Source organism: Lissotriton helveticus, chromosome 2_1, assembly GCF_964261635.1.
Source record: "Lissotriton helveticus chromosome 2_1, aLisHel1.1, whole genome shotgun sequence".
Lineage (NCBI taxonomy): Eukaryota > Metazoa > Chordata > Amphibia > Caudata > Salamandridae > Lissotriton > Lissotriton helveticus.
In genome coordinates, this window is record NC_136059.1 from 154,243,250 (window position 1) to 154,268,475 (window position 25,226).

General features: G+C 45.5%; 1 protein-coding gene across 1 annotated transcript in view; it reads right to left on the reverse strand.

Moving 5' to 3' along the window:
* LOC144819261 (complement factor H-like) overlaps window positions 1–25,226 on the reverse strand; it is a 174,453-nt gene that overhangs the window by 108,268 nt on the left and 40,959 nt on the right. Inside the window, exon 2 of the mRNA XM_078677230.1 lies at window positions 7,443–7,619. Coding sequence (XP_078533356.1) covers window positions 7,443–7,619 — 177 coding nt within the window. The remainder of the gene's footprint in view (window positions 1–7,442; window positions 7,620–25,226) is intronic.

Sequence of the window (25,226 nt, forward strand, 5' to 3'; positions counted from 1 at the left end):
GACCAAGCCTCCGACAACTAACCCATCTCACTCCCTAGCAGGCTAAAAACACCTGACCACCAGACCACTCAGATCAGAAGCCCCCATGTCAGACAGTGAAGCAGCATTACTAGCCACGACCTACGACTCTCCCATCTCAGTCTCACCTAAATCTAAAATCCAAGTAATCACTGGTTTCCGGAAAGATCAACCCACCCTCAAACGACAAAGACTACCAGTCCTCACCGCCATACCCAGAGAAGTTAAAGACAAAACCACCAGCACTCAGGAGAGAATCACCAACTGCCTCCTAATGAACTGCAGATCGGCCTCATTACATGCAACGGACATAGCTGAAGCCATCCTCACACACGACATAGACGTTGCGTTCCTCACTGAGACCTGGCTTAATAAGTCATCTCCCCCCTGCCTAGACATGCTGGTTCCACCGGGATTCTCCCTCATCTCCAAAGACAGGATAGAACAACGAGGAGGTGGAGTTGCTATCATCCACAAGGACAGCTGGAACATCACAGAAACCTCCCCCTTTGAATACAACTCATTTGAATGCCTATCCGCGTCCATCAAAACCAAAGACAATGACTCTCTACTCTGCCATCTTCTTTATCACCCCCCCGGGCAGAAACAATGAGTTTGGAGACCAACTATCCAACCTGATCGCTCAAGACGCTCTCGACGATTCCAAAAACATAATTCTTGGTGACCTGAATCTCCGATGGAATGAATCCCATAACCCTCTAATTAGATCACTATCCAACCTCCTCACCGACAACAACCTCACTCAACATTGCACCAAGGAGACACATTACAAAGGAGCCACACTGGACGCCATCATTGCACAAAAGAATTCAATCACGATCAACCACATACTCCCTGTTGACTGGTCAGATCACCATATGATCCTATTTCACATTAATCACCCCATCATCCCGCTTAAACTTCCCCAAGACCCACCCAAATGGTCAAGAAACCTCTCCCAAGTCCCCCTAGACATTCTAGAAGGGCAGCTAAGTTCACTTCTTCTAGACAACTCCCCACATCTTTCGACCAACGAACTCATTGACCACTACCACCCTGAGCTAGTCTCCATTCTCGATAATCTAGCTCCTCCAAAGCTCAAAAGAAGCCGCGCCACCCCATCTAGAATGTGGTTCAATGCGGACCTCAACGCAGAAAGAAGATCATTGAGAGCCAAAGAAAGAAAGTGGAGAAACAACCCAACAACCACCCTTCGCCTACAACTAAAAACAGCCCGCAAGAAGTATAACAACAATATCAAAAACAAGAAATCCAGTTTCTTCCGAGAGGCCCTAGCCAACTCCAAAAACAGACCTAAGGAGCTCTTCAACATAATCAGACATCAAACATCCAAGCCTCTACCCTCACCCTTGCAAGCGTCCAAAGAACTTTGCGATAACTTCGCCAGCTTCTTCAACGACAAGGTCCTAAAAATTGAACTATCTCTAGACATCAGTAACGCGGCCATCCCTCAGACCCTCCTCTCTGGCCCCCCCCGCCCCGTGGCTAAGCTTTCGCCACGTGCAGGAAACTGAGATAATCTCGCTGATCTCGACCTCCAAACCATCAGCTCACATCTCAGACCCCATTCCTCCCTCACTAGTCAAAAAAATGAAGCTCACTTTAGCTCCCATCTGGGGCAAAATCATAAACAGCTCCCTACAAAGCGGAGTGGTCCCTGACTGCCTAAAAATGGGACAAGTCACTCCTTTGCTGAAAAAACCCGGTCTTGACTCTGCAGACTTGAACAATTTCAGACCGATATCTAACCTCCCTCTACTCGCCAAAACACTGGAACGATGTGTTCTTCTGCAACTGACTCATCATCTGGATAACATCAATCTCCTCGATCCCCTCCAATCTGGCTTCAGACAAGGCCGCAGCACAGAAACCGCGATGCTGAACATCATAGATGACATTCACGGTTCTCTTGACGCTGACAAGTGCTGCCTTCTCATACTCCTTGATCTATCCGCAGCTTTCGACACGGTAGACCATAAGCTCCTCATCAAAACTCTGCAAGCAAGAGCTGGCCTCGGCGAAGTTGTTCTTGATTGGTTTTCTTCCTTTCTCTACAACCGTTCGCAAATAATAAAACTGAAGAACTTCACCTCTGAAACGCAGCAAGTCAACAAGGGTGTCCCCCAAGGATCAGTACTTTCACCTCAGCTCTTCAACATCTGTATGGAACCGCTCGCCAAACTACTCAGGAATGCCAATATCCTCTTCCACCTCTACGCGGATGACACGCAGATCTACCTGGAAACCTCTTCGCTTAATGACATCCACAGACTAAATGCTGTCTTAAAAGATGTTCAAGACTGGCTGACAAAAAACCATCTGAAACTCAATCCCGACAAGACCGAAACTCTTCTCATCTCAAACAAAGAAGACAATCCTCAAATCACTGAATGGCTGAAGTCGATCGATGCTCTTAAAGGTTCTCTCACGCCAACTGATTCCGTCAAATCTCTGGGTTTCACCCTTGACCCCAAATTAACCTTGACAAACCACATTAAGAACTCGGCAAAAAGTGCTTTCTTCAACCTCAGACTGCTGAACAAAATAAAACCTTTTATTCCAAACAAAGACCTCAAACTAGCCACCCAATCTCTAGTTCTATCTAGACTGGACTATGGGAACTCAATCCTTACAGGCATACCCAAATCACACTTGGCTCCATTAAAAACAACACTACATGCGGCAGCAAGAATGATCACAGGATGCAAAAAATTTGATCACATCTCCCCAGCACTCAAAGAACTTGAATGGCTCCCGGTGGAAATGCGTCGCTCCTTCAGAACGGCCTGCCTAACACACACGGCCCTCCACACCGGTAAACCAGAATACTTGGCTAACAAGCTCACAAAAGCAGGCCAAAGCAGATATTTGAGAAGCTCCAACTCCCTGTTGCTCATCCCACCAAAAACCAGAAAGAAGAAAACTGCGGACTGCTCCTTCACTGGAAATGCCCCCAAAATATGGAACTCTATCCCCCCTCATATCAGAACTCTACCTTCCTATCCGGACTTCAAGATCCAACTCAAATCCTTGTTCCTCACCCGTTCCCTGGGTCCTAGATAACTAGGATCTCCCTCTGAACTATGTGTTATCTCTGTATCCTTCTACCAAAAGGCCTACTGTTACGAACTTCTCCTCCCCCAACATTGTCTTTGAGGACTGCCTTTATTTGTTACGTATCTTTTTGCTCACCATGCCTTTCCTTTTACTGTAAAGCGCTCTGCTACCTTCGGGTCTTGTTAGCGCTATAGAAAACTTCTAAATAAAAATAAAAATAATTATGTCTTAAGGGCAATGATTTGTGCTAAGCCCTGGAAATTGTTAAAAGCTTGTTGGAAATGCTTACTGGTGCTACATTTTTATTTCCTTTTAATAATCCTCATTTAGTACTTTTTAATGTATAGATTGATAAACTGGTGTTTCCGTTTATTTAATTGTATTGATGACTTGTATATTTCTATGATGTGGGGTTTTATGGGCAGACGCCCGAAATAAACTTGAAACTTCAGTATGAGGGTGTGAGTGAAGGAGTATAAGTGTGTGAGAGTTATTCCTTGATTGGAGGTTGTGAGAGGGAGTGCAAGTGAGTCAGGAGTGTAGCTATCAATGGTGCAGCAGGTGCAGTTCCACCAGTAACTAGAGTTAGGGAGTGTGTGTAAGTGTGTTAATGAGAACTAGCGAGTATGAGTACGTTTGTGTGTGAGTAACAATGAGTGGAAGTGAGTATGATTGAGAATGAGTAAGTTAGAGAATGTGAATTATAGTGAGTGAGAGGGTTGGGAGTAAATGTGAGAGGGGTGAGTATGAGTGAAGCAATTTTTATAAAAATGGGGCAAACACCTGGTTGGTATTCCGCGAGGCTTAGTTTCTACCACAACACCAGCAAATGTCATCGTCAAAAATCCTTCATTTTGGCAATAGTTTTGAGTGCAGATTTTCTAAAACATTTTTTCTTTTGTTCATAGCAAATTGAGGTCTAGAATTCCTAGCAATTCGACACATTGAGTAGAGTCTCACTTTCTGTATCTAGTTGTATATCAGTTCCTCAAACAAGCAAACAAAGAGCTACTCACTGTATTTATGAAGACTCCACACTGAAGATACTAATAATTTACAGACACTGAAACCAGAGAATAATTCTCCAGTGAGAACTAATGTAAGAGGAGGTATGAGAGAATCCTTACCCCACAGCTGTCTAAAACATTACTAATCTATATCTACCACATTTAACTGTCTGGAGATTATGAGCCATTTGCACGAAGCACATAGGAAGTTGCAAACCACGTAATGCACAAAATTACCGGGTTTGCCACCTCAGGGGTATTTTGCTATGTGCAGATGCCCTTTTAGAAGTTGTAAACTTCTAAGCTTTTGCAAACTTCTAAGTTCACAAACAGAGGGCAATATGAAAGGGATGTTGCCCGCCTAACTGCAGTTTGGAATAGAAAGTATAAATGTTTTTTGACTGCAATTGCAGTTGGGAGCCATTGATATTTTACAACCGTCAAGGTGGGCAGAGGTAACTGCTTCTCCGTGTGGGATAGTTTCTCCTTTTGGAAACTGCAACACTGCCCTCCAGGAAGTAGACAGTGGCCTATGAACTTTTCCCTCCTCATCCTAAATGGGAAACTTTTTTTTTTTTTATTATAACACATTTTATTAGGGTTGGGCATACAGATCCAAGCCATAATGGCAGAAGATAGAGGTATGGTATCAACTACTACATATTCATTAAACAACAGTGACACACAACCAGCACAGGATTTCCCAACCCCCATCCCAAAGTCCAGCATGCCCCAAAGAAAACCTCAATCAAATATATTTGCAAAACCCACTGAGTATTCGTTAAGTCATATTTCCATAAATTCAGATTTTGCTATCCGTTATCCTTCATAGAAGGTGCAGGTGCCAAGACAATCCCTCTGTAATCTGCCCAGAGCTGCCATTTCTTTCAATGCTTTTGTGGGCATCCTCATGCTTGGAAAACACTCATCTCCAAACACATGCAATAGTCCATTACCCGCTTCCATTCCCCCAAGGCTGGAGGGCTAGTTGATTTCTACTTCTTGGCTATGTCTCTCTTTGCCAATGTAAATCCCAGAAATAGTAGGTGTCTTCTATAGCGGTTCCCTCCTGTCCCCTCCTTGCTATGGAGAAGTACCAATTTGTGGTCTACTGAGACCTCAATAACTAGTACTTCTGCCAGACATGACATCATCGACCCAAAAACAGCTTAGTGATAGGCAGCTCCTGTTTGTATGTAGGAAGGTGCCATCCTCTGTTTCACAACGAAGACACTTGGGAGAACCTATCACCCCATACGCCACAAACGGTGTCTGTTATCGAATGCCCGTGTAAATACTTAAATTAGGTCAAGCGGCGGATGGAAGAAATAGCTGCACTGTGCGGAGCCCCCAAGGCCTCTGTCCAGTCTTCATCATCAAGATCATCGATGTCACTCTGCGAAGTTGTCCGCAGGTTAGGCAGCATAGTGGCACTCTTTGAGACCAGCAATTGATATATTTGTGTAATCATATGCTCACCTAAATCACTCATCAACAATTTACCCTCAAACAGACTAAACTTGAAAAGTTCCTCAAGGTCATATTCATGAGGGCAGACAGCATGGCGGGACTTCGAATGTCTATTAAAGGGAGTTCGATGGAGTTGATATTCAGATTGTAAGTCAATGAATGATTTTGAAATTGTACCCCGCATGGCGTCACACAATGTGGGCAGCCTTATATCGTCCCATCTTTGAAACCCTTGCTGATAGGCTACCTGTTGAATTAAAACACTTAGCCGCAAAGGGGTCCCCTGTGTTAATCTCCCCCACAATCCCATCTGCCGGAGAGTTTATCACCAGATACAGATAACAACCTGGGCTTTAGTTATGGTTAACAGAAACTCGTTTTGCATTTCCTTCCATTAACATGATTCTCCTTTTAGGCCTGCATGCTTTTATTCTGATCTGGCAGGGGCTCTGTTGTAATTCCATAGGGAGCGGTTGCAAAGGCTGGTTGCTCTCAAGCTAAAACTTTAGAGTACCTCAAATGGAATAATTAAACATTATATTTGGAAACTGAAGTAGCAGGTCCTCAATGTATCTTCAAGTGTAGTATGTCTACACATAGCACTGGATGTAGCAGAGGTCCAGTTCACCATTAGCAGCTCATGCCCACTTGCCTCTCCCACCGACCAACCTTCCCTTTGCCTAGCAATGCTCCTGTAATATGAATTAATCTCAACTGCAGAAACACCCAAGTTGTGAGTGATAAATTCAGCAGTTTATCAGCCTGGCTATGTCAAACTCAAACACTGATCTGCAAACATGACTCCAACAGTAGCAGCTAGCCTCATACTGTACCAGCAGCATACTCAACCATTGTGTTACAAGCTCGTCACAATTACCAGGAACACAATGTCTACCATGTTACATTACCTACATCACCCCAAAACCAGCGTTGCATTAGGTTTTACCTTCATCCTTGATGCAAAAGAAGCCTCCCCATGATACTTCTTCCAGGTATCTCAGAACCCATTGTACATGTTTGAATGGAGGAAGGCATTCAACAGTCTGGAGGCACTGCACACCCACATGTGATGTTTTAAATGGCCAAGTGCCATCATTGAAGTAAAATGCCTGGTTGGCATTCACCGGAGTATGACTGGACAAGCTGTCCTTCTAGACTGAAGACAATGCTGCTCATTCTGGATGATGCCTGGGATCTAAAGACTGTATCTTCCCCAGCATTATCGATGCCCAGATGCATAAACAGCTTGTGCCTGGGTAAGTAATTACATAAAAAAGTGAACAATGGCAAAACCAATAGGTATGGCTTTAATGCGCTGATGCATGCAAATACAGGCATGAGAAATGCTGTCTGCATGCGTTTGCACAATAAAACTAGACTGATTGGCTTTACCTGTTCCAAAGCCAATAAAGTGCTTAAAGCAACTTTAAATTTTTATCCAAAAGACAGTGAGAATGTAGCCCAGAAGCCGTATAAAGCCACGCTCAGGGTAGGAAATCCAAACTTTGAAACTCAGCATGGGCCGCCTTTCTAACAGGAATGCTAGAAATCCCAGACTTTTGGGGGAGGTAATAAACCTCCCCCTGTTCACAGAAGGGCCTCCCTAAAGGTTGAATTGCTTAATTCCAGCTCAATCCTATATCCCCCACTTATAGCAAGTATTTAAATCAGTAAGTCTCCAGTTTCGTACCCTTTTGGGGTCCATGAAGTTGTGTTAATCATTAAGAGCCATTAAGAGTAAGTGCATTCTGTGAATACCAAAAGTAGTAAGTTTAGGATTTTGGCTCAGATTAGTTCTGTGAATCTGGCCCATTGTGTTTCTTGTATGTGAACTCTCCCCAGTGCTGGTCTGTTGTACATGGAACTTACCGATGCAGGTGACGTCTGAGTCAAAGACAGCAGCTGAGCCTCTTCTAACACATCTTAACACAGGAACTGATGGCTCGTACCCCTCAGTGCAGCGCACCCCTGTTGTTTCTCCAACACCATAATATAACTTGCTTTGTTCAGAGATGAGTATTGAACTCTCTGGAAATCTACATTGTTCTGTGAAAGAAAAAGAGACAAATATGAGCATTGCAAGGAAAATAATTGTGTATTTGTAAATAAGATACTACTGTGTATTTTTTTTTTTTTTTTTTTTGAGACCAACGGTCCCATATTTTATTTAAGTTCACAAGTAATAAACCAATAGATCATACAATGTCATATAAACTTCAAGCAATACCCAGTCAGCGATACTTTCGACATGTTGGTCACATATATGTGAAAATAAACAGTAGCCAGAGAATATGCATTAGTCCACAATTATCAGTTCCAGGAGAAATCATGGGTTGCAGTGCCTGCAGCGTTCATCACTGCAGAGAGACCAAGGTGGTCATAACAGCCAACAATGTTCATCCTAGGCAGCGTTCCCTGGTTGGCACTGATGAAGTCAGAGACAGGAATCATGTCCCACTTTGCCATATAATGCACTGGGCTATAGTCTTGTGATCGTGGCAGTATTCAATAAACACAGTAGGAAGAGCAAACGGTGCGGGGAAGATTAACATCATCGTGAGCTCAGCAGAAACAAGCTAACCGCCCATCATGAGAAACTTTGGGAAGTAAAGAAAAATAGGAGAGAAAACACTTCAACAACGATTGGACTAGTGCTAGCATGTACCGTAGTGAATCAGTGACCTTAGCGGTGTATGTGACGCCATATGTGGACTGTGCGGGGGCCGGGAGTGGTCGTGGATTGAGAGCCGCTGCGGCTAGAGGGCGGTGGGGGGGAAGGATAGCTAATGGAGTTCGCTGGGCGTTACCACAACGGTTGGGGGGGGGGGAACGGGGAGGAAGCGGCGTGCCGGGGCGGAGGATGGCTGGTCTATCACTACTCCATGACAAGGCGGTCATGTAATGCCAGCCTGGGTACAAGCCCGGTGGTATGCAGTTAGGGTAGTGTCCCACTCTTGGGCAATTGGGTACATACGAAGGCCCGCTGTCTCCTCCCTGTGCAAAGACACACTCTCAGCGCTAGCCCAGTTGGCAAATGAGCGACGCCAGTCTGCAGGTCACGGGGGGGCATTATTTTTCCAGCGTTTCGTGATGAGCCGCTTAGCCGTAATGAGCCCCAGATCGCAGAAGCGTGCCTGTAGTTTGGACTGCTTGGTTCTCCTGTAGAGTCCCAGCAGGCATACTTCCCACGTCTTGGGGAGGGCATCGCCCGTGGCCGCCGCTAACGTGTCCGTGACCGCCGACCAGTACACGGTGAGGTGAGTGCAGCTCCAGAGTGCGCACGGTGTATTATGTAATATTGGATGATCCTAAATCTCGCATTGCGAGGAATGTTCCTTGCGCCAGCGAGTACTGCGGCCCACTGTTTGTCCGTCCATTCACTACCCCGGTCGGCTGTCCATTTCTCTCTCAGTCGTTGGGAGGAGAATTGAGTATGATAGTTCAGCGCCTGAGCCAGCCAGTGCACCAGATGAGAGCCATCACCCATCACATGTAGGTACTGTATGAGCATGTGTGTTGTCGGCTCGTGAGTCAGGTCTCCCCATGCCTCTGTCAGCACTCGGAGAAGCCTCGCGTATGTCAGAAACTGTCCCGCTGGCAGACCGGTGTCGGCGGTCAGAGTCTCGAGGGACAGTAGCCCCCCATCACTATACAAGTCACCCAGTCCGTCCAAGTCTGCCGCCGTCCAACTGCGGAGCACGGTTGAAGACAGCACGCCATTTCCCCAGGGGGTCCCCAGCAGTGGCAGGTTCGGGGCATATGGTACCGTGCTTTTGGTGAGTCTGAGGCTTCGCATAAAGCACTGCCTCGCGACAGCTAAATGGATCTGGTTGGGGGGCCGGCCCCGTGTCAGAGGGTGGAAGAGCGTCAGCACCTGAGTAGGGGACAAGGTAGTGTCCTCCGTGGCCGTGTCCATCAGGTTCTTACCACTCAGCCAATAGGCAACCCACTGCAACTGGGCCGCCAGGTAATATAGTTCCTGATTGGGAACCGCTAGGCCTCCAGATTCCGCGGCCGCGTATAAGGTCCTCAATGCCACCCGGGGGCGTCCTTTATTCCAGATAAGGCGTCTGGTGAGGGTTTCCAATCCCTTGAATATGCGCGTCGGCACATACACCGGAAGGTTAGCATAAAAGTAGAGGAGCCGGGGGAGCATTATCATCTTCGTCAGTGCCACTCGGGCCGGCACATTCAATGGGAGGGAGTTCCAGAACGTGACCTGGGCTGACAGCGAGGAGATGGCTCTCACAAGGTTGCCCTCTAGGAGATCAACGGGGTCCCGATATATGAGGACCCCCAAGTACCGGAATACCGTCGGGTGCCATCGAAGCTTCTCTCCCATCATTCGCACCACACATTGTGGCATAGTGTCACTGAACGCATAGACCCCTGATTTCGACCAGTTAACGCGGAGCCCTGACATGTCCCCGAACACCCGAAAGATGTCCGTGAGTGTCGTAGGTATATGGGTGAGGTCCCTGACATATAAGAGTAAGTCATCGGCATACAGAGACACCGAGTGGGTTCCATCCGCCAGCGGGATACCCCAGGCGGCACCGGAGGTCCGGAGCAGTTCCGCCAATGGCTCCATCACGAGCGCGAATATCAGGGGAGAGAGGGGACATCCCTGCCTGGTGCCTCTCCCAATCCTTATTCTGTCAGAGAATAGCCGTCCAGTCCGGACTCGCACCTCTGGCGCCTGGTAGAGGAGCCCCACCATCTGAATATAGGCATCGCCCAGCTCATACTTTTCGAGCACTTGGAGGAGAAAGGGCCACTCCACCGAGTCAAACGCCTTTTCAAGATCAAGTATTATGCACCCTGAGTGTGGCCAGGTGGAGGACGCATAGATACTACTGTGTATTTGTATATGAAATACTAATGTGTATTTGTAAATTAGCTGGTTTTTAATTTTTTTTTTAATTTATTTAAAAGGTTTTATATAGCGCTGCTGGACCCAGGAGTATCAGAGCACTTTACATGGTAAATAAACATGTTATAATACAATATAAAATTGACAATGAGCAGAAAAATTCAAACAAGATAAAAACATTGTAAAAGGGGAGAGGTGATTGGGTAATAATAGCACATCAGAGCATAGAGGTAAAGAGTAGGGACAAAGTCAGTAACATTAAGAACCCCAATATTTATTGAGGAGGAGAACTTTGAGACTTTTTTTGAAGAGAGGGTAAGAAGGGTTACAGCGAAGATCCTTGGGGAGTGAATTCCAAATTGTAGGAGCATTGCCAGAGAATGCACGTGATTGGGTCTTATTACATTTTAGTTTAGGAGGGATAAGGACAAGGGAGTTAGTGCTCCTCAGGGACCTGGAGCACCCTGCCTTCTGTGGTTTGCTCGAAAGGTAGGAAGGGGTGTTTTGGAGAAGGGCTTTGTGTGTGATGCAGGCGATCATGTAGGTGGATCGACCTTCAATTGGGAGCCAGTTTAGGTTTTTGAGAACAGGAGAGATATGGTCAGATTTTTTACAGTCAGAAATAAGTCTGGCAGCTAGGTTGAGAACAGATTTAATCGGTGCTAGGTGGAATTTAGGGGTGCCAGCAAGAGTGGCGTTACCATAGTCAATCCTGGAGAGGAAAAGAGATTGGACAACAATTTTTAAATCATCTGCTGGAATGAAGGGTTTAATTTTTTTGAGGTGATGAAGGGAGAAAAGAGCACTTTTGGCTGCATTTTTTATGTGGGGGATGAGATAAAGATTATGATCGATGCTGATACCTAGGGATTTGACAGAGTTAGAGGTGGAGAGGGAGTAATTAAGTGCATTGATATCGTTGATCCAGAGTTGAATGGGAAGGGAATTATTTTTGGGAGTGAAAAGGATGATTTCAGTTTTTTAGGGTTAAGTTTGAGATGATTTAGATGGAACCATGATTGGACTTTAATCAGGGTGTCATTGATGTGGAGGATGTCATTGTGGGATTTGATCCTGTAGTATAGTTGAGTATCGTCGGCATAGAGGTGGTAACTGATTTTGGCTTCATTGAGAATGAGGGTGAGTGGTTCCATTAAAAAGATTGAATAGGGTTGGGGAGAGGATAGACCCTTGAGGGACACCGAGTGAGACAGGTTGAGATTTGGAGAGGCAGTGACTGAGCTTAATTTGTTGTGATCGATTTTGAAGGAACGAGGAGAACCATTTGAGTACTGTGCCTTCAAAGCCAAAACGATCTTTGAGGGCGTTAAGAAGGGTGGGATGGTGGACAGTATCGAAAGCAGCTGAGAGATCGAGGAGGATTAGTAGTGAGGATTCGCCTTTATCTAAAGAGCGATGAATGTCATCTGTAATATTGAGCATAGCAGTTTCGGTGCTGCACCCCTTTCTAAAACCAGATTGGAAAACGTCGAGGAGATTGAAGAAGTTGATATGGTCATTTAATTGAGAAAGGACACATTTTTCAAGGGCTTTAGAGAAGAGGGGAAGGTTCGAGATAGGGCGTAGATTGTTCAGGTCATTAGGGTCAGCGGTGGGGTTTTTAAGAATGGGGGAGATTTGACCTAGCTGAAGGGGGGGAGGAACAGCCAGTGGAAAGTGAGGAGTTGATGATATCGGTCCTTAAAGGGGCAATGATGTATTTGAGTTCCTGAACTGTGGAGGAGTGTGGCTCACTGATTAGAGCGGCAGACCCTGATGCAGAGGTCTAGCCCGGGACCAGGGTTCAATTCCCGACGCGGCAGGGTCTTGAGCCCAAAATGTCCACGGACTCGATAATTCTAGCCTAGGTGCCTATTCTAATCATGGGGTCCAACGCTGCAACTCTGGGTAATAGTTGCTTAATCTCCACTACGGCGGCCCACCTGCTGTGGGATGCCTGGCTTTCACACTGGGGATACCCGGTAGGGGTTATCTCACAGGGAAAAGCCAGGACAGGTTCCCAAGGCAAGCGCCTTGATGCCTTCGGGTGATACGTGTGCTATATAAGTCGCAATACAACTAAATGGGCAGGGAGAGGATCTTTAGAGTGAGAGGATGGTTTGAGTTTAGAAATGATGTTGATGCCGGTGGTTTCTGATATTGTACTAAATTCGCTCCATAGAGCCTTGTTTTTAGAGGGAGGATCTGTCCGAGAAGTATCAAGAAGGGGTAAATCAGGGAGGCGTTGAGATGAGTCGAGATGTGGGAGAGAGGAGGACAAAAGTGAACAAGGAATGTTCGGGAGGGTATGTTGGTTGAGGGGAGGTTGGACACCGAGAGGCGGGGGGGAAGAGAAAGATAGTTTGATGTTGTTGATTTTATTAGAAAAGAAGCAGGCAATTTCTTCTCATCTTTCCACAGAGGCTGGTAAAATAGGAGGGCCAGAGGAAGTTTGTTTTTTAACGATGTTAAAAAGTTCTCTAGGGCGGTTTCTGGCCTGGTCAAGTTGTGACCGGAGAAAGGAGGCCTTTTCGTTAAAGATATGTTTTTTGTAATGGGCTCTGGTGGTTCTCAGGAGAGCCACGTTGTCTGACGAGGGATGGCTTCTCCAAGCACGTTCTGATTGTCTGAGGGCCCGTCTTTCATTATTGAGTTCAGCATTGAACCAGGATTTGGGAGAGATGTTTTTTTGTTTTTTGAGTTTAATTGGGGTAATTAGGTCAAGGGCACCAAGAATAGATTTATTATAGTGGTCAGTAAGGTGGTTGGTGCTATGAGAGGGAGGCGGGAGAAGGAAGCGAGTTTTAATTGCGGATTCCAATTCGCCAGGATGAATAAGGTGAAGGTTGCAAGTGGGTTTCATAGGTAATAGGGGCGGTGCGAGTAATGGGGTTATTCAGGGTGAAAAGGATGAGGTGGTGATCAGACCAGTCTACACAGTCTACAGGAAGGATATTAGAGAGAGAGGCCAGATCCTTGCTCGTCACAATAGCATCGAGGGTGGCACCCTTGGTGTGAGTAGGGGCAAGGCAGGGTTGGGTCAGGTCAGTGATGTCTAAAGTTTATTTAAATTGGATGACAGCAGGGTCATCACTTTTGTTCCAGTGGATGTTGTAATCACCAAGGAAGAGATTCTTGGAGTGGGAGAGCGATGCTTGAATAATAAGATCGGTCATCTCTTCGGTGAAGGGGAGACAATTAGCAGGGGGGTGGTAAATGGTGTGAAGTCGAGTGGTGGGAAGGCCAGGAAAGGAGAGGTCGGCGCAAAGGTATTCAAAGGACGAGGGGTCTTGGAACTGGACAAGTGAGATGACGAGTTGATCCTTAAAGATAAGGGCAAGGCCTCCTCCTATTTGATCGATTCCATCTTTCCTAATGATAGAGTAGCCTGGAGGGATGAGCAAGTCGAGGATAGGGGTGGAGTGGGTGGAGAGCCAAGTTTCAGTAAGGAATGCGATGTCTATGTTTTCATTGAGAATGGTTTCCGCAATCTCAGTTGCGTGGCAGGAGGCGGATCTGCAGGTAATCAACATGCAGCAGAGGGCAGAGGGGACAGGTAAAGGGGTGGGGGGGTTAGGGGGGCATAGTTCTAAGTAGTTGGGGAGGTCTAGGAGATGTCGGGTAAGGTGGGAATCTGTTCGTTCCTAAGAGAACTGGGATAGAAGATTGACAGATAGACAGATAGGGGGAGTAGTGTGCAAGGTTGGAGAGGGAGAGACAGGGGAGTTCCTAGAAAAGTTAGCTCCTGATGTAGTAGGGGGAGGTATCCCGTTGCGGGGGGGAGGTCGTGATGGTATCACAGGGTGGGAAGCTTAAGGAGGGATCTGTGTGATTGGATCGGATAGTCTAGTTAGAGGGGAGGGCAGGAGTGTCAGTGTTGGTAACAACTATAGGTGGTCTGTTTGTGGGTGGATTGAGATGAGTGTCTAAGTGCAAAGGTATGATGCATTGTGAGGCGGTTGATGTGTGGTCAAGATCTGAGGGATGGGCTTTTAGAAGGATTGAGATGTCTCTTCTGAGTGAGGAAAGATCTAAAACGAGGGATGAAAGGAGAAGTTTAATTTTAAGGAGTGTTTGAGTGGAAAAAGAGGAGTGAAGTGCATCGGTTATTTTAAGGAGATTGGTAGGGTTAGAGTTAACAAGGGGGGCATATCTAGGGGAGGAAGGGGGGGGAAGCCTGGAGGAGGTGGGGGGTGTTATAATGAGGGGGAGGAGCATTTATAGTCGGGGGTATACAGGAGGTAAACGTAGGAGAGGCATTCAATTTAGGAGGCCTGCTAGGTGTATGAGGTGTAAATCCAGTGAGGGCCGGTGTACCTAGTGTATTGTGGATTGTTAGAGGGAACAAGCGAGAGTGAAAGGGGGTATCGGTGGAGGAGCTGATGGGGAGGTGTGTGAGATGGTTAAGCGAGGGGGGAGAGGATGAGTAGCATCAAAGGGTGAGGTGGTGTGGGAGTGGGAGTCGGAGGTAGGGAGGAGGATAGGAGAGAGAACATTATTAGAATGGGGGATATCATGGGGTAAGTAGGTGAGGCTGGAGGAGTCACTGAGGCGTTGAATAGGGTGGAGGATGACGGGGGATTATTCAAGATGTGGTCAAGAGGAGGGGAGTGAGTAGCAGAGCTTCGGGAAGACGGGGTTCGCGAGGGAGCCTGAGTAGGTGTGCGGGAATCAGGGGAATTGGGCAGTTTAGGGGAATCATGTGGGGGGTGGGAGAGACACATGTTAAGGGAGACGAAAGGGGGACAAGTACATCGGAGGACTTGTAGACAGAAGGGGACTGACAGATATTAGGGGACAGGGAGACAAGGGTGTCGTAACAAGCTATAATGTTGAGGGCGAGGGAGTGAGTAGAGATTGAGAATAATCTCCTTGATTGGGGGAAGAGGAGTGTGAAATGGTGAGAGGGGGTAAAGGAGTAAGGAGGGGAAGGGAGTCGTTATTAGAAAACGCAATGGAGGCGGGGGGTCAAGTGCTGTTGGGAAAGGGTAATGATGTTGGGTGTAAAAGAGGAGGAGGGTGAGTCAGGGGGAAGAGATAGGGGGTAGGAGAGACGATGGGAGGTGGAGGAACTGAGAGTTGAGGAAAATCCAAGAGAGGAGACAGGGGGGCCGGGGACAAGATGGGGGTATCTGGGACTGGGGGTTGAAGGGGTGAGAGGGAAGGGTGCAAGGATTGTGTGAGGGATTGGGATAGAGAGCTGAAGTAGGATTCAAAGATGTGGAGATGGTTTTCAGAAGCTTGGATGAGAATGTTACCAGATTTGAAGATGGAGATATCAATTTCTCCCGGAAAGGAAGGGGAGAGAGTGGTGGAGAGTTTCAGACCATATGGGATATTGCGGGAAATAGTGACAGGGAGGTGTCGGAGAAAAAGGCTTTTCCATTTAGAAGTGCGTTTGGTAAAGAAGCTGTAGTTGGTGATAATGGAGGAGTTAAGGTTATTATGGTGATCAGAAAATAAGGTGTCTGGATGGAGACAGAGTAGTTTATGCTTGAAGTTTTTCTTACCATGTTTGGAGAGATGGGAGGGGTAGATGATAGACCAAGAGTTAGGGCCGAGTTTAGAGATGGGTGAAGCTGAGAAAGTGGGTGTAAGCGAGAGGGGAGGCATGATTAGGAATATGCAGAGAGAAAGTAGGAGCTAACAGATTAGACTATATAAACTACAAAGCAAGACTGTGAAAGGAGGAAGTGTGGGGGGTCAGGTAGTGTTTTAGGCAAAGCAAACTCAGACAGAGAGAGGAGAGGGAGAGGCCAGACGGCGTGACAACGTGTGGGGGGGGGGCACCGTATTAAGTTCAAATATACGGGACAATTCTAAAGAAGTGGATAATCAAAAGGTGTCAGGTAGCGTTAAGCCAAAGCAGACATATACAGTGAGAGGAGTGGGTGAAGTCAGACAAAAGGACAACGAGTAGAGGCGCAGCGTATTCAAATAAAATATACCGAAAAAAGGGGGGAGGTATGCAAAATTAAACTCACGGGGTATATCGAAATAATAAAAATAATAGAATGTGTGGAGTACATTAATAAGGTTTGCAGGGCATGACAGGGGTAGATTACAATAATAAGGACTGGGGGTGAGCTACATAAAAGGACAACCTAAGGGGGGGATAGTGACAACAAATCGCAGCAAAGCATTAATAAAGTGCTTAAAATTACGTAATACTATGTAAATATAGACAAATTACAATTAACAGATTACAGAGTCTAAAACGCAGGGAGCCAGCCTCGTGACCGGCTGAGCCATGGGGAGAAAACGCAGACAATCCTAGCAGACGGCAGGCGCGCAACAACCATTGGGCTGAAGGGGCTTCAGCCCCCCCCGTCAGGTTCCGTGGGCTGGGCTGAGGCAGCCAGGCAGTAGTCAAGGGTCATCGAGTTCGATCCGTCCTAAAGCCCTGGCGGTCACAGCTTTCCTTTTGTTTATCCTATTTACATGTTTCTTTCTTTTAGCAGACTCCCCTGCATGACTCTTTCATCCCTTAATGGCTGTATCTGCATGACAACAGCGGCGAGACTGGCAACGTTACAGGGTTTAAAGGTGTGAAGTATAGTCAACCCCTCCCCCTGCCCCCGCCCAGGAATGAACAGAGTATCCTGCAAACAAAAAGGAATACACCCTCATCACAACAGACTTTTGCAGAGAATGTAGGGAAGAGATGATTGTAAAGTCGGTTTATGTACAAAGGGTTACCACATTTTCAGATGCAAATGGGGACGAGGCTGGTAAGTGAATAGCAACTAAATCTGCTGTTAGCGTTTTAAAAATAAAAAATAAATCACTCGAAACTCTTAACTATTTTGCTCAGGCAATTTCATTTTATTTTATAATGACACAAAACTAAAATGACAGTGGGGTTTAAAATGAACACAGTACAGTGAGTGTTACAGAAAGTATAGTAGTCTTGAGGAGTTCGCGATGCACACCCGGATATTATAGACAAAAATAAGACTTCATCTGGAGCACAGTGAATGTGAAGCTGCAATTATTGCATTTACCAACTGAGTATCAAAGTCATAAAGGCAGGTCATCAAAAATGTTTAGAGACAAATATTGAACAGCAAAGACTCTGTTAGCTTTAATAATAATTTTGGAATTGTGTATGTTGCTTGATAATAATTTTGATGTGATATATGCAGGGCCACTGAAATTCTGCAGAAGGGGAGAGCCAAATTATGCAGCAAGGTTGAGTAAATTATGTGGCATAATGCTGCACATTTTGTTATAGCATCACTATATTAATTTGTAATTATTACACTTTTTAACACTGTCTAAACATTGGTTGCATCTCATTAATACCAGTTTAAAACTGAAATACAGATATAAGCAACAGAAAGGTGACCAGTTACCATTTGCCAAGGTCCTTCCACTGTGTGGCAACATGTAGCTGCGTTTTTAGTAACTTTTGAACGTTTAAGCTAAAACATTTTTTTTTCTGTAAACATCTGCAGATTGTGGCAAATGCAGCAAATATTCAACTATGCGAAAAAAGCACAGCCATACAGTTGCATACCTCCAGTGGCTCTGGATATATACCTGTATTAACTGCTTGGACCTTGTATTTCAAACCAGAATAACTATGAGCTTTTGTTGAGTTACAAGGTTTTTTTTTTACCAGCTGTTACTTAAAAATATCCGCTATTTAGGTAACACACTGGCCAGGTGGCAATCCGATGGGAAATTACAGCATGGATGGAAAAATGGATGAATGTGGGGCAGAACCACAGAGCGAAAGTAACAGGCTATAGGAGTGAGGGAGGGAGCAGGGGGAAAGGTGAGCGTATGAGGGAAATAATCAGTGAGATGCAAGGAAGAAGGTAAGAGACAGGGGAGAGCTGACAGTTGAAGATTAGGGCATGGGGGTAAGGGGTGAACCGCAACTGCGGACACTCCTGACATATTGAACCTATATTGCTCATTATAAAGCATACTCCTGCAGCTCTGGTAGCAAAGATTGACACTCTAGTGCTTGATGTAGGATTAACTCTGATCAGAAGAAACTGGCAGTTTTAATATCAGAAGCCGAAGCAAAACTGACATGAGATCTGAGTGCTCAGGAAGCACTTTGAAAACGAGCAAGAGAGAATCTCATTCCTTGAATAGAAGGAAAGTTATGGGGACCAATATTCAGATAGGGGGCCTCACGGAACAAACAAAGGGCTTTAGCACTGAATGTTGTTTGGAAGGGTTACTAAGTACACTTACAGCCTATTACCTGACAACATTCTTCTCAGTTGAACAGGCACAGGCCCATATTATAACTACTGCCATCCAAAGGGCCAGCCAGGCCTACAATAATGTAATCTACTGCAACTACAGAGTTTGCTCGATTTTGTTTCACTTGCCACAACAGAGCTAACTGTTATACTTCAGACAAAGAGGCATAATCTTGCAGTGTGCTAGTTGAGATGACCCCAGCACTGCCAAAAAGTGGGCAGGCAGGGCAATTTTCTTCAGATTCAGCTCCTTGAAGAGGCCATGCAATACGCTATCAGTGAGACTGTCGGCATGATGTGCAGCATTTTTCTCAGGGTGAAGGGTTAACTGTAATCATAGTCATGCTATGAAACAGATCATGCCCATGCTGTGACAAAAGTCTGGCTTCCAGTTGACAGGTTGTGGTAGGCAAGCATGCCTAGTCAGGTGTTTAGAGCCTCCTATATAAGGCCTTTATTGTTATATATTGAGCAACATTATGGTGCATTAAACAATATCCAAGATAGGTTTCTGCACATTTTGCATCCTGAACAATTATTTCAAGGTGCCTTAAAATATAATGATCCTGAAAAAAGAGTCACAGTGAAGGAAAGCAATTGCCCAGGGTCACACAGTTTAGGCAATATAGATAGCCAGGGTTTTGGGTCAGGGCACAACAAAAGCTCCAGTCTGGCCTTGATGGACAATACACAATTGATGATACACAAGTACTGATTTTTCCAGATTGCACTCCAATGGTGCAACAACAGAGGAGAGCATATCTGGATGTTAAGAAACAACTCCCTAAATTACACCTCAAGTACATGTTTTCATTCCCAGCGGATCTGAAAGTCTTGTACAATGGGAAATCCCACATCTATACTGATACATCAGCAGTTTGGAAATGGGCTGAAGCTCTGACAAACTCGGGTAGCCCTATTTATTTGTCATCCCAGAACAGATTGAAATCCAGACCGCAACGTACGAAAAAAACACAAAAGATTGACAGACCATCCGCTACTCTACACAAGCTGAGAGGGCTGCTGGAGCAGTGGAGGCACTCCATGAATCGCTGGGCCTGATTATCACCAGTGGCTTAGTAGACAGCACATTGGTGATTAGTGGCAACACGGATGACGCGGAAACTTTCCTGAATATGGGACTCGTGGCTAAAGCTCAGTACGTATGCAAAATAAGAAGGCCCACTGGCTGCTCTTAGTTAACCTGGGCTGGGGAATATTGCCTGTTAGCATTCACTCATGGAAACTTTAGGTGCCAGGTTAAAGCTGACCCCCAACACAGTTTTTTTGTATTACTGAGGTATACATCTTAATGTCTGCACTTATGGAAGGATAGGCTATGTCACATAAAGAGTACATTTTAAAATAACAAAGTATGTGCTTTAAGGTGATATTCATATGCACTGTAATAACATGATTGTTTTGAACTTTATACAATATTTATTAAAATACCAATTATTTGGAGCAATGTAGCATTGATGATACTGCCCTGGAGTGTATTGCCTTTTTTCTATCTGAGAGGGCATAAACAGTCCACTTCCCCGTATTTTAGTCATGTCCGAGACCTCTCACTTGCAGAATCCCACAGAGCTTTTCTCGGAGCCCTACATTGTTTACTCTTTATCTTATTAAGTTCACTTTATTTATACAACCCTTTAGTTTCTCTGTGATGTCCTACACAGATGATATCATAGGATTATTTTCTTTGGCAATGCTCTGGGGTCTACCCAAGAGAAATTATGATCTTGCTTTTTCACAGTTGCCTCCTGGATCAAGTCAAATCAAAACTAAATTGTAACAACACAGAGGGCTTCATCTTTAGGGAACCTTCAATGAATAGATATGGTCTTTAATTTGGTGGTGATGGAGCTGGACCCATAGGCCACTCGAGGTTGACTTAGCAAAAAATCCTGATTTCATGTTCAACGACTTTTTCTCATTCTTTCAATAGATCAGGCACATTTTCTACTTGCATTAACAGCAGCCTCATGTTATGCAAAACCAACTCTTCTTGCTATAATTCAACTATTTTCTCACAACTAGATAATGGAAGTCTATCTTTGGCTTCCTGCTTTCAAATCATTCAAACCCTCCTGGATGCCTCATCTGAGGACTACCCCCTTGCTTCACAATCTCCTCTCACTCACTGTTGTACTGTCTATTGCCTTTGAACGTAAAACAATGTGACGTCAAAGTGTTGTTTCTAGATCTTGGCGCTCTCCATAAAACAGCTTCTTCACCATTGTATCACTCTTTATATTCTTTCCAAAATCCTATGCTTTGCAGTAGTCAACTGCCTGCATTCCTAACATTAGGCAAGTACCTATTGGATGCTGATGCTGCTCATTTCTGGCATCAAAGCACTGGAACTCTGTCTCCAGAGACTTCAGCCCTTCCAAAAAAAAAAAAAAAAAACGTGCCTTTTCCATATTAGTGCAGTCTCCACCTCTCCTTCATTTATTGCTCAGAACCAGGCTGCTTGGTTAGGGTAAAAGTGCACTTTACATATTATTTCCAATCATTCATTTCATTCAGTAAAACAATAACTATAGAAGTATGCTTAAACTGCACTATTTGCCACAATTTTTTGAACCACTCTGGGAGGAGGGATGATGGAGGTACCCAAATATCTTCTAAAAGTACTTTGAATGCCTAATGATTGAAGCTAATACAATTCAACTCAGGTGTTTTACAGTGCATCATATCCATAAGTCACTAATTGTTGGCAAAACTGTATTTATAAATGTCATGTGAGAGTAGGTAAACTCATTAAATGTGTACTAAAATACAACATTTAATATTTGTTCTACTAGAATTCCTTGAAGGAAAGTCCTAAACTTCCTCAAAACGTGTTAAATACTATTATGAATACATTAATGTCAGAGCCCAGCGTGCTTTGAATTGAGCTGTGATGTATTGGCAAAAAAATAACCCCTATGCATTATACCACTACAATGACAGGATGACCCACAAGCAATTTTTAGTCTGACACTGAATTTGGCTCCGCCTCCAGGTTTGAGGTGTTAGCCCCCCCCGAAATGTGGGTCTAGTTGCGCCCCTGGCAGACGGTAACATAAAGCGTCAACGAAAAAGAAGGTAGGTTATTAGGTTGTCAACAGGATAGGGAAAGCAGTAGAGACAATATCAGCATGCTGATCTAGTATTTCTGCAGCCCAACAGGAAAATGTTGAAAGGCTAAATTATCTGCAGTCAAAGAAACATATAGGAAGGTCTAGACAGAAGGCTAGAGTAAATAAGTGGGACGGTGTACATAGTCAGGCCACATGGTGGAGCTCCAGGCTAAGGCAAGATAGGAGAGAGTTCTATTAGTTAGCCGTAGAGGATAGATCAGAAGTGGTGCAGATTGATTAGTAATAAGATTATAAATAAGGAAAAGGATATGACAGCAGTGAGGAAACCAGGATACTGATTATGTGTCAGTATTAGATATTTGAGCATCGAAGGAAGTTTCTGGCAATAAAGTAACCACAGTTCTCAGAAACAAAAACAATCCTGACCGAGAGGAAACCAGGTGACTGATAACATGATATTATTAAATATTTGCGCATCGATGGAAGTTGCTGGGAAAGAGAACATCTCTGACAATGGCGTGCATGTCGAGAAATATTTCACCCAGGCAGCAGGGACAACCGCAAGATGGCGGATCAGGAAGAAGAGTAAGTGATCTAAGGTAGAGATCACAAGATGGCCATAGCGAAGACCGGGATGACGGGAGCAATCAATCAGCCCCAGATGCGAACTCTGTGTCTGTGGAGCCACAAGAGATCAGGCACTGGAGGGAGCAAGCAGACGTCGGGAGATGGAATTACAGAAACTCCGTAATTACCAGCGCCCCCGCAATTACCAGCGCTAATTAACTCCTCGCCGGACCCGCTGGCGTGGGTCCCGCTTCGTGTGTCTCCTTGTACCGACACCCAACCTGCCGCCGCCCCTGGAGGGGCTTTGAATCCACCATTGAGCACCATCAAACAGCGCTGCCATCGCTAAGGAGGGGTCACTCTGCACGCAGCACGGGGCTCCATTGTCCAGGAGCCCGTGCGTGAGTACACCTGTGCGGAGCCACGCCCCCGCAATCACCAGAACTTCGGCTATAAATCAACACTCGGCCTCTGCTGCGCGGGACGTGCCGGACGAAGCCCGGACAAAGGCCCTCCGTGGACGATGGAAGACAGCCAGGCCATGCTACCTCCTCTTATACTTATCTCACGGTTAGTAATATCCTAAGGGAGATGTACTGTATTTGTAAATAGCTGGTAGCCTGCTTATACTCATAATATCATTGACTTAAATTCCTGGATCAAAAAACAATCTGAAGCTATGGGGAAACGTAAAACTATGGAAGGGAGGAGGGGGGCCATTGAGGCAGCCAAGCGCCCCAAACAGTCCAAGAACAAAAAAACAAAGGGTGTGCCAAAACACGCCGCCAGGAATTGTGTTATGGACCGTATACACGCTATTGACGTTATTGTGAATGACTGCCACGAAATTCTGTCTGCTGATCTGGGGCCAGCGGATGTTCTTGTTCCTTCTGCCGGGGAGGTGATACGGAAGCCTGTCATACTTGAGACAGTAGATCCACCTATTACCATTCCAGAAATGTTTCGAATTCCGGCTAAACATCTTGGGGCTACGCCGCTCACCTCAATTGCTAGATCTAAATTCGAATATTGCATGTGTAGACAATTCCCCCTTACGTTGGTAATGTTGATTCTGTTATTAGTACAAATGAATGTTCAGAAACTATAGGGGTTCTTGTTAAACTAGTTTCTCTACTCAGGGACGAGATTGTCGCAATGAAAAAACTAATTAATAATTTAACTGTAGCCACTCCACTGCATCACGACAATTCTTGGCCCCAGATAGGGGGTCCTGTAAAGGTAGCAACTGCCTATCCTACCAAACTAAACCAAAGTGTCCACCAGCCTAAAGAGAAAAGCGATCGCAAGAGTAGCGAGGTTTCCCAGGCAAGTTCTATAAAAGTGAGAGAGAATAGCTCTGCTAGTTTTCCTAGACCTACTAGCATAATGAGATCTGTTCCTGAGGGAGTAAAAAAGGCACCAACACAGAGCGGTTTAAGCAAGCAGAAGGGCCCTAGTGGGGCTAATGGTTTAAAAGGGGCTCCACGACCAAATGTGATGAGATTGAAGGCTGGGGCTGCCTACCCCAGCACCCTCACAACTCAGAATCAAGAGGCTTCAAGACTTAGCACAGTGCAAAGTAGGGGCCAGGCCAACATCAAGGGTGACTTTCCAACAAACAAGATATTTATGACTAGTGTCCCCAAACAAGTTAGGAGGGTCGGGTTTCAGAGAGAAGAGGTTGACTCTCTGACGAACAAGGCAATTCACTGGCTACGGTACGTCAGAGGGTGTAGATTGGTCATAAGGTATGATATTCTTAAAGCAAGGAGAATAAGTCACCCTGGGGCTACCCATGATGCTATTGAACTAACTCTGACCTCAGGGAATCTAGTTGAGAACCTATTCCGGATGGAATTTAGATCTAGTCCTCTGACTCACTCTGGCATCCAGTTGAGGAAGATGCCCCCGCACCCGTTCTTATTGGTCCCAGCTATGTCTCAGGGGGAAACCAGGCCTGGGACTTGAAATTACAGACTGGATTCCATTGATTGACTACCCAGTAGTGGAATAGGGGTCGCTAATGACCAAGTGTGGGCTACTGTGGGAGATCACAGCCCCAATTGTAGTTTGACGAATGTGTCGGACTGTATAGAACTGCCAGGGAGTTGTCAACCAGAAAATGGGGTACAACAGGACATTGTCGGGGTGGTATCTGGTGACTCTAGCGCATCATTAAATACAGGTCTGGAATCTTTGAATGAAAAGGGTATAAGTACATATGGTCTAGTAAACCCATTACCGGTGTGTGAAGTCTGCAGGGAAGGAGGAAGTGCAGTTTCATGGAATATAGCTGGATTGGGTACTAGACTACAATCACCAGATTGGGTTTCTTTTATAAGCAACTTTGATGTATGTATATTTCAAGAGACCTGGGCCTGCGAGCCCCAGTTTCTCCTGGGTTTCTTGAATTTTTTTGTCCCGGCTGTCAAGGGTTCTAAGGGCCGCCCAAAAGGGGGGTTAACCATTTGGGTGCGACAAGCACTCTTTGGTAGAGTGCTAGAGCTCCCGACTGGCAGCAGTGACATCCAGCTGATAAGGATCATGACTGAAGCAGGGAGTTTTTTGGACATTTACAATCTGTATGCTAGAGGGACAGGAGGCGGGAAATCTAAGGTACTGGTTGCTCTGGATCAGCTGATTGATACCCAGCCCGTTGAGAATAATATAATAGTGGCAGGGGATCTGAACATGACCTTCGAGCCTCTCAAAGTAGATGACTGGCATGTAGGGGAGGACGAGGAATCCCAGTGGGGGATTCCCAAGCTGGACCTCGAACCAGTAAAGAAATGGTCAGACAGCATATTACAGTTCAATGCTTTGTGTAGCGAGAGAGGGCTCAGAGCACTCAATGGAAGAACTGTGAGTGACATTCAAGGAGCAGCCACTTTTGACAACG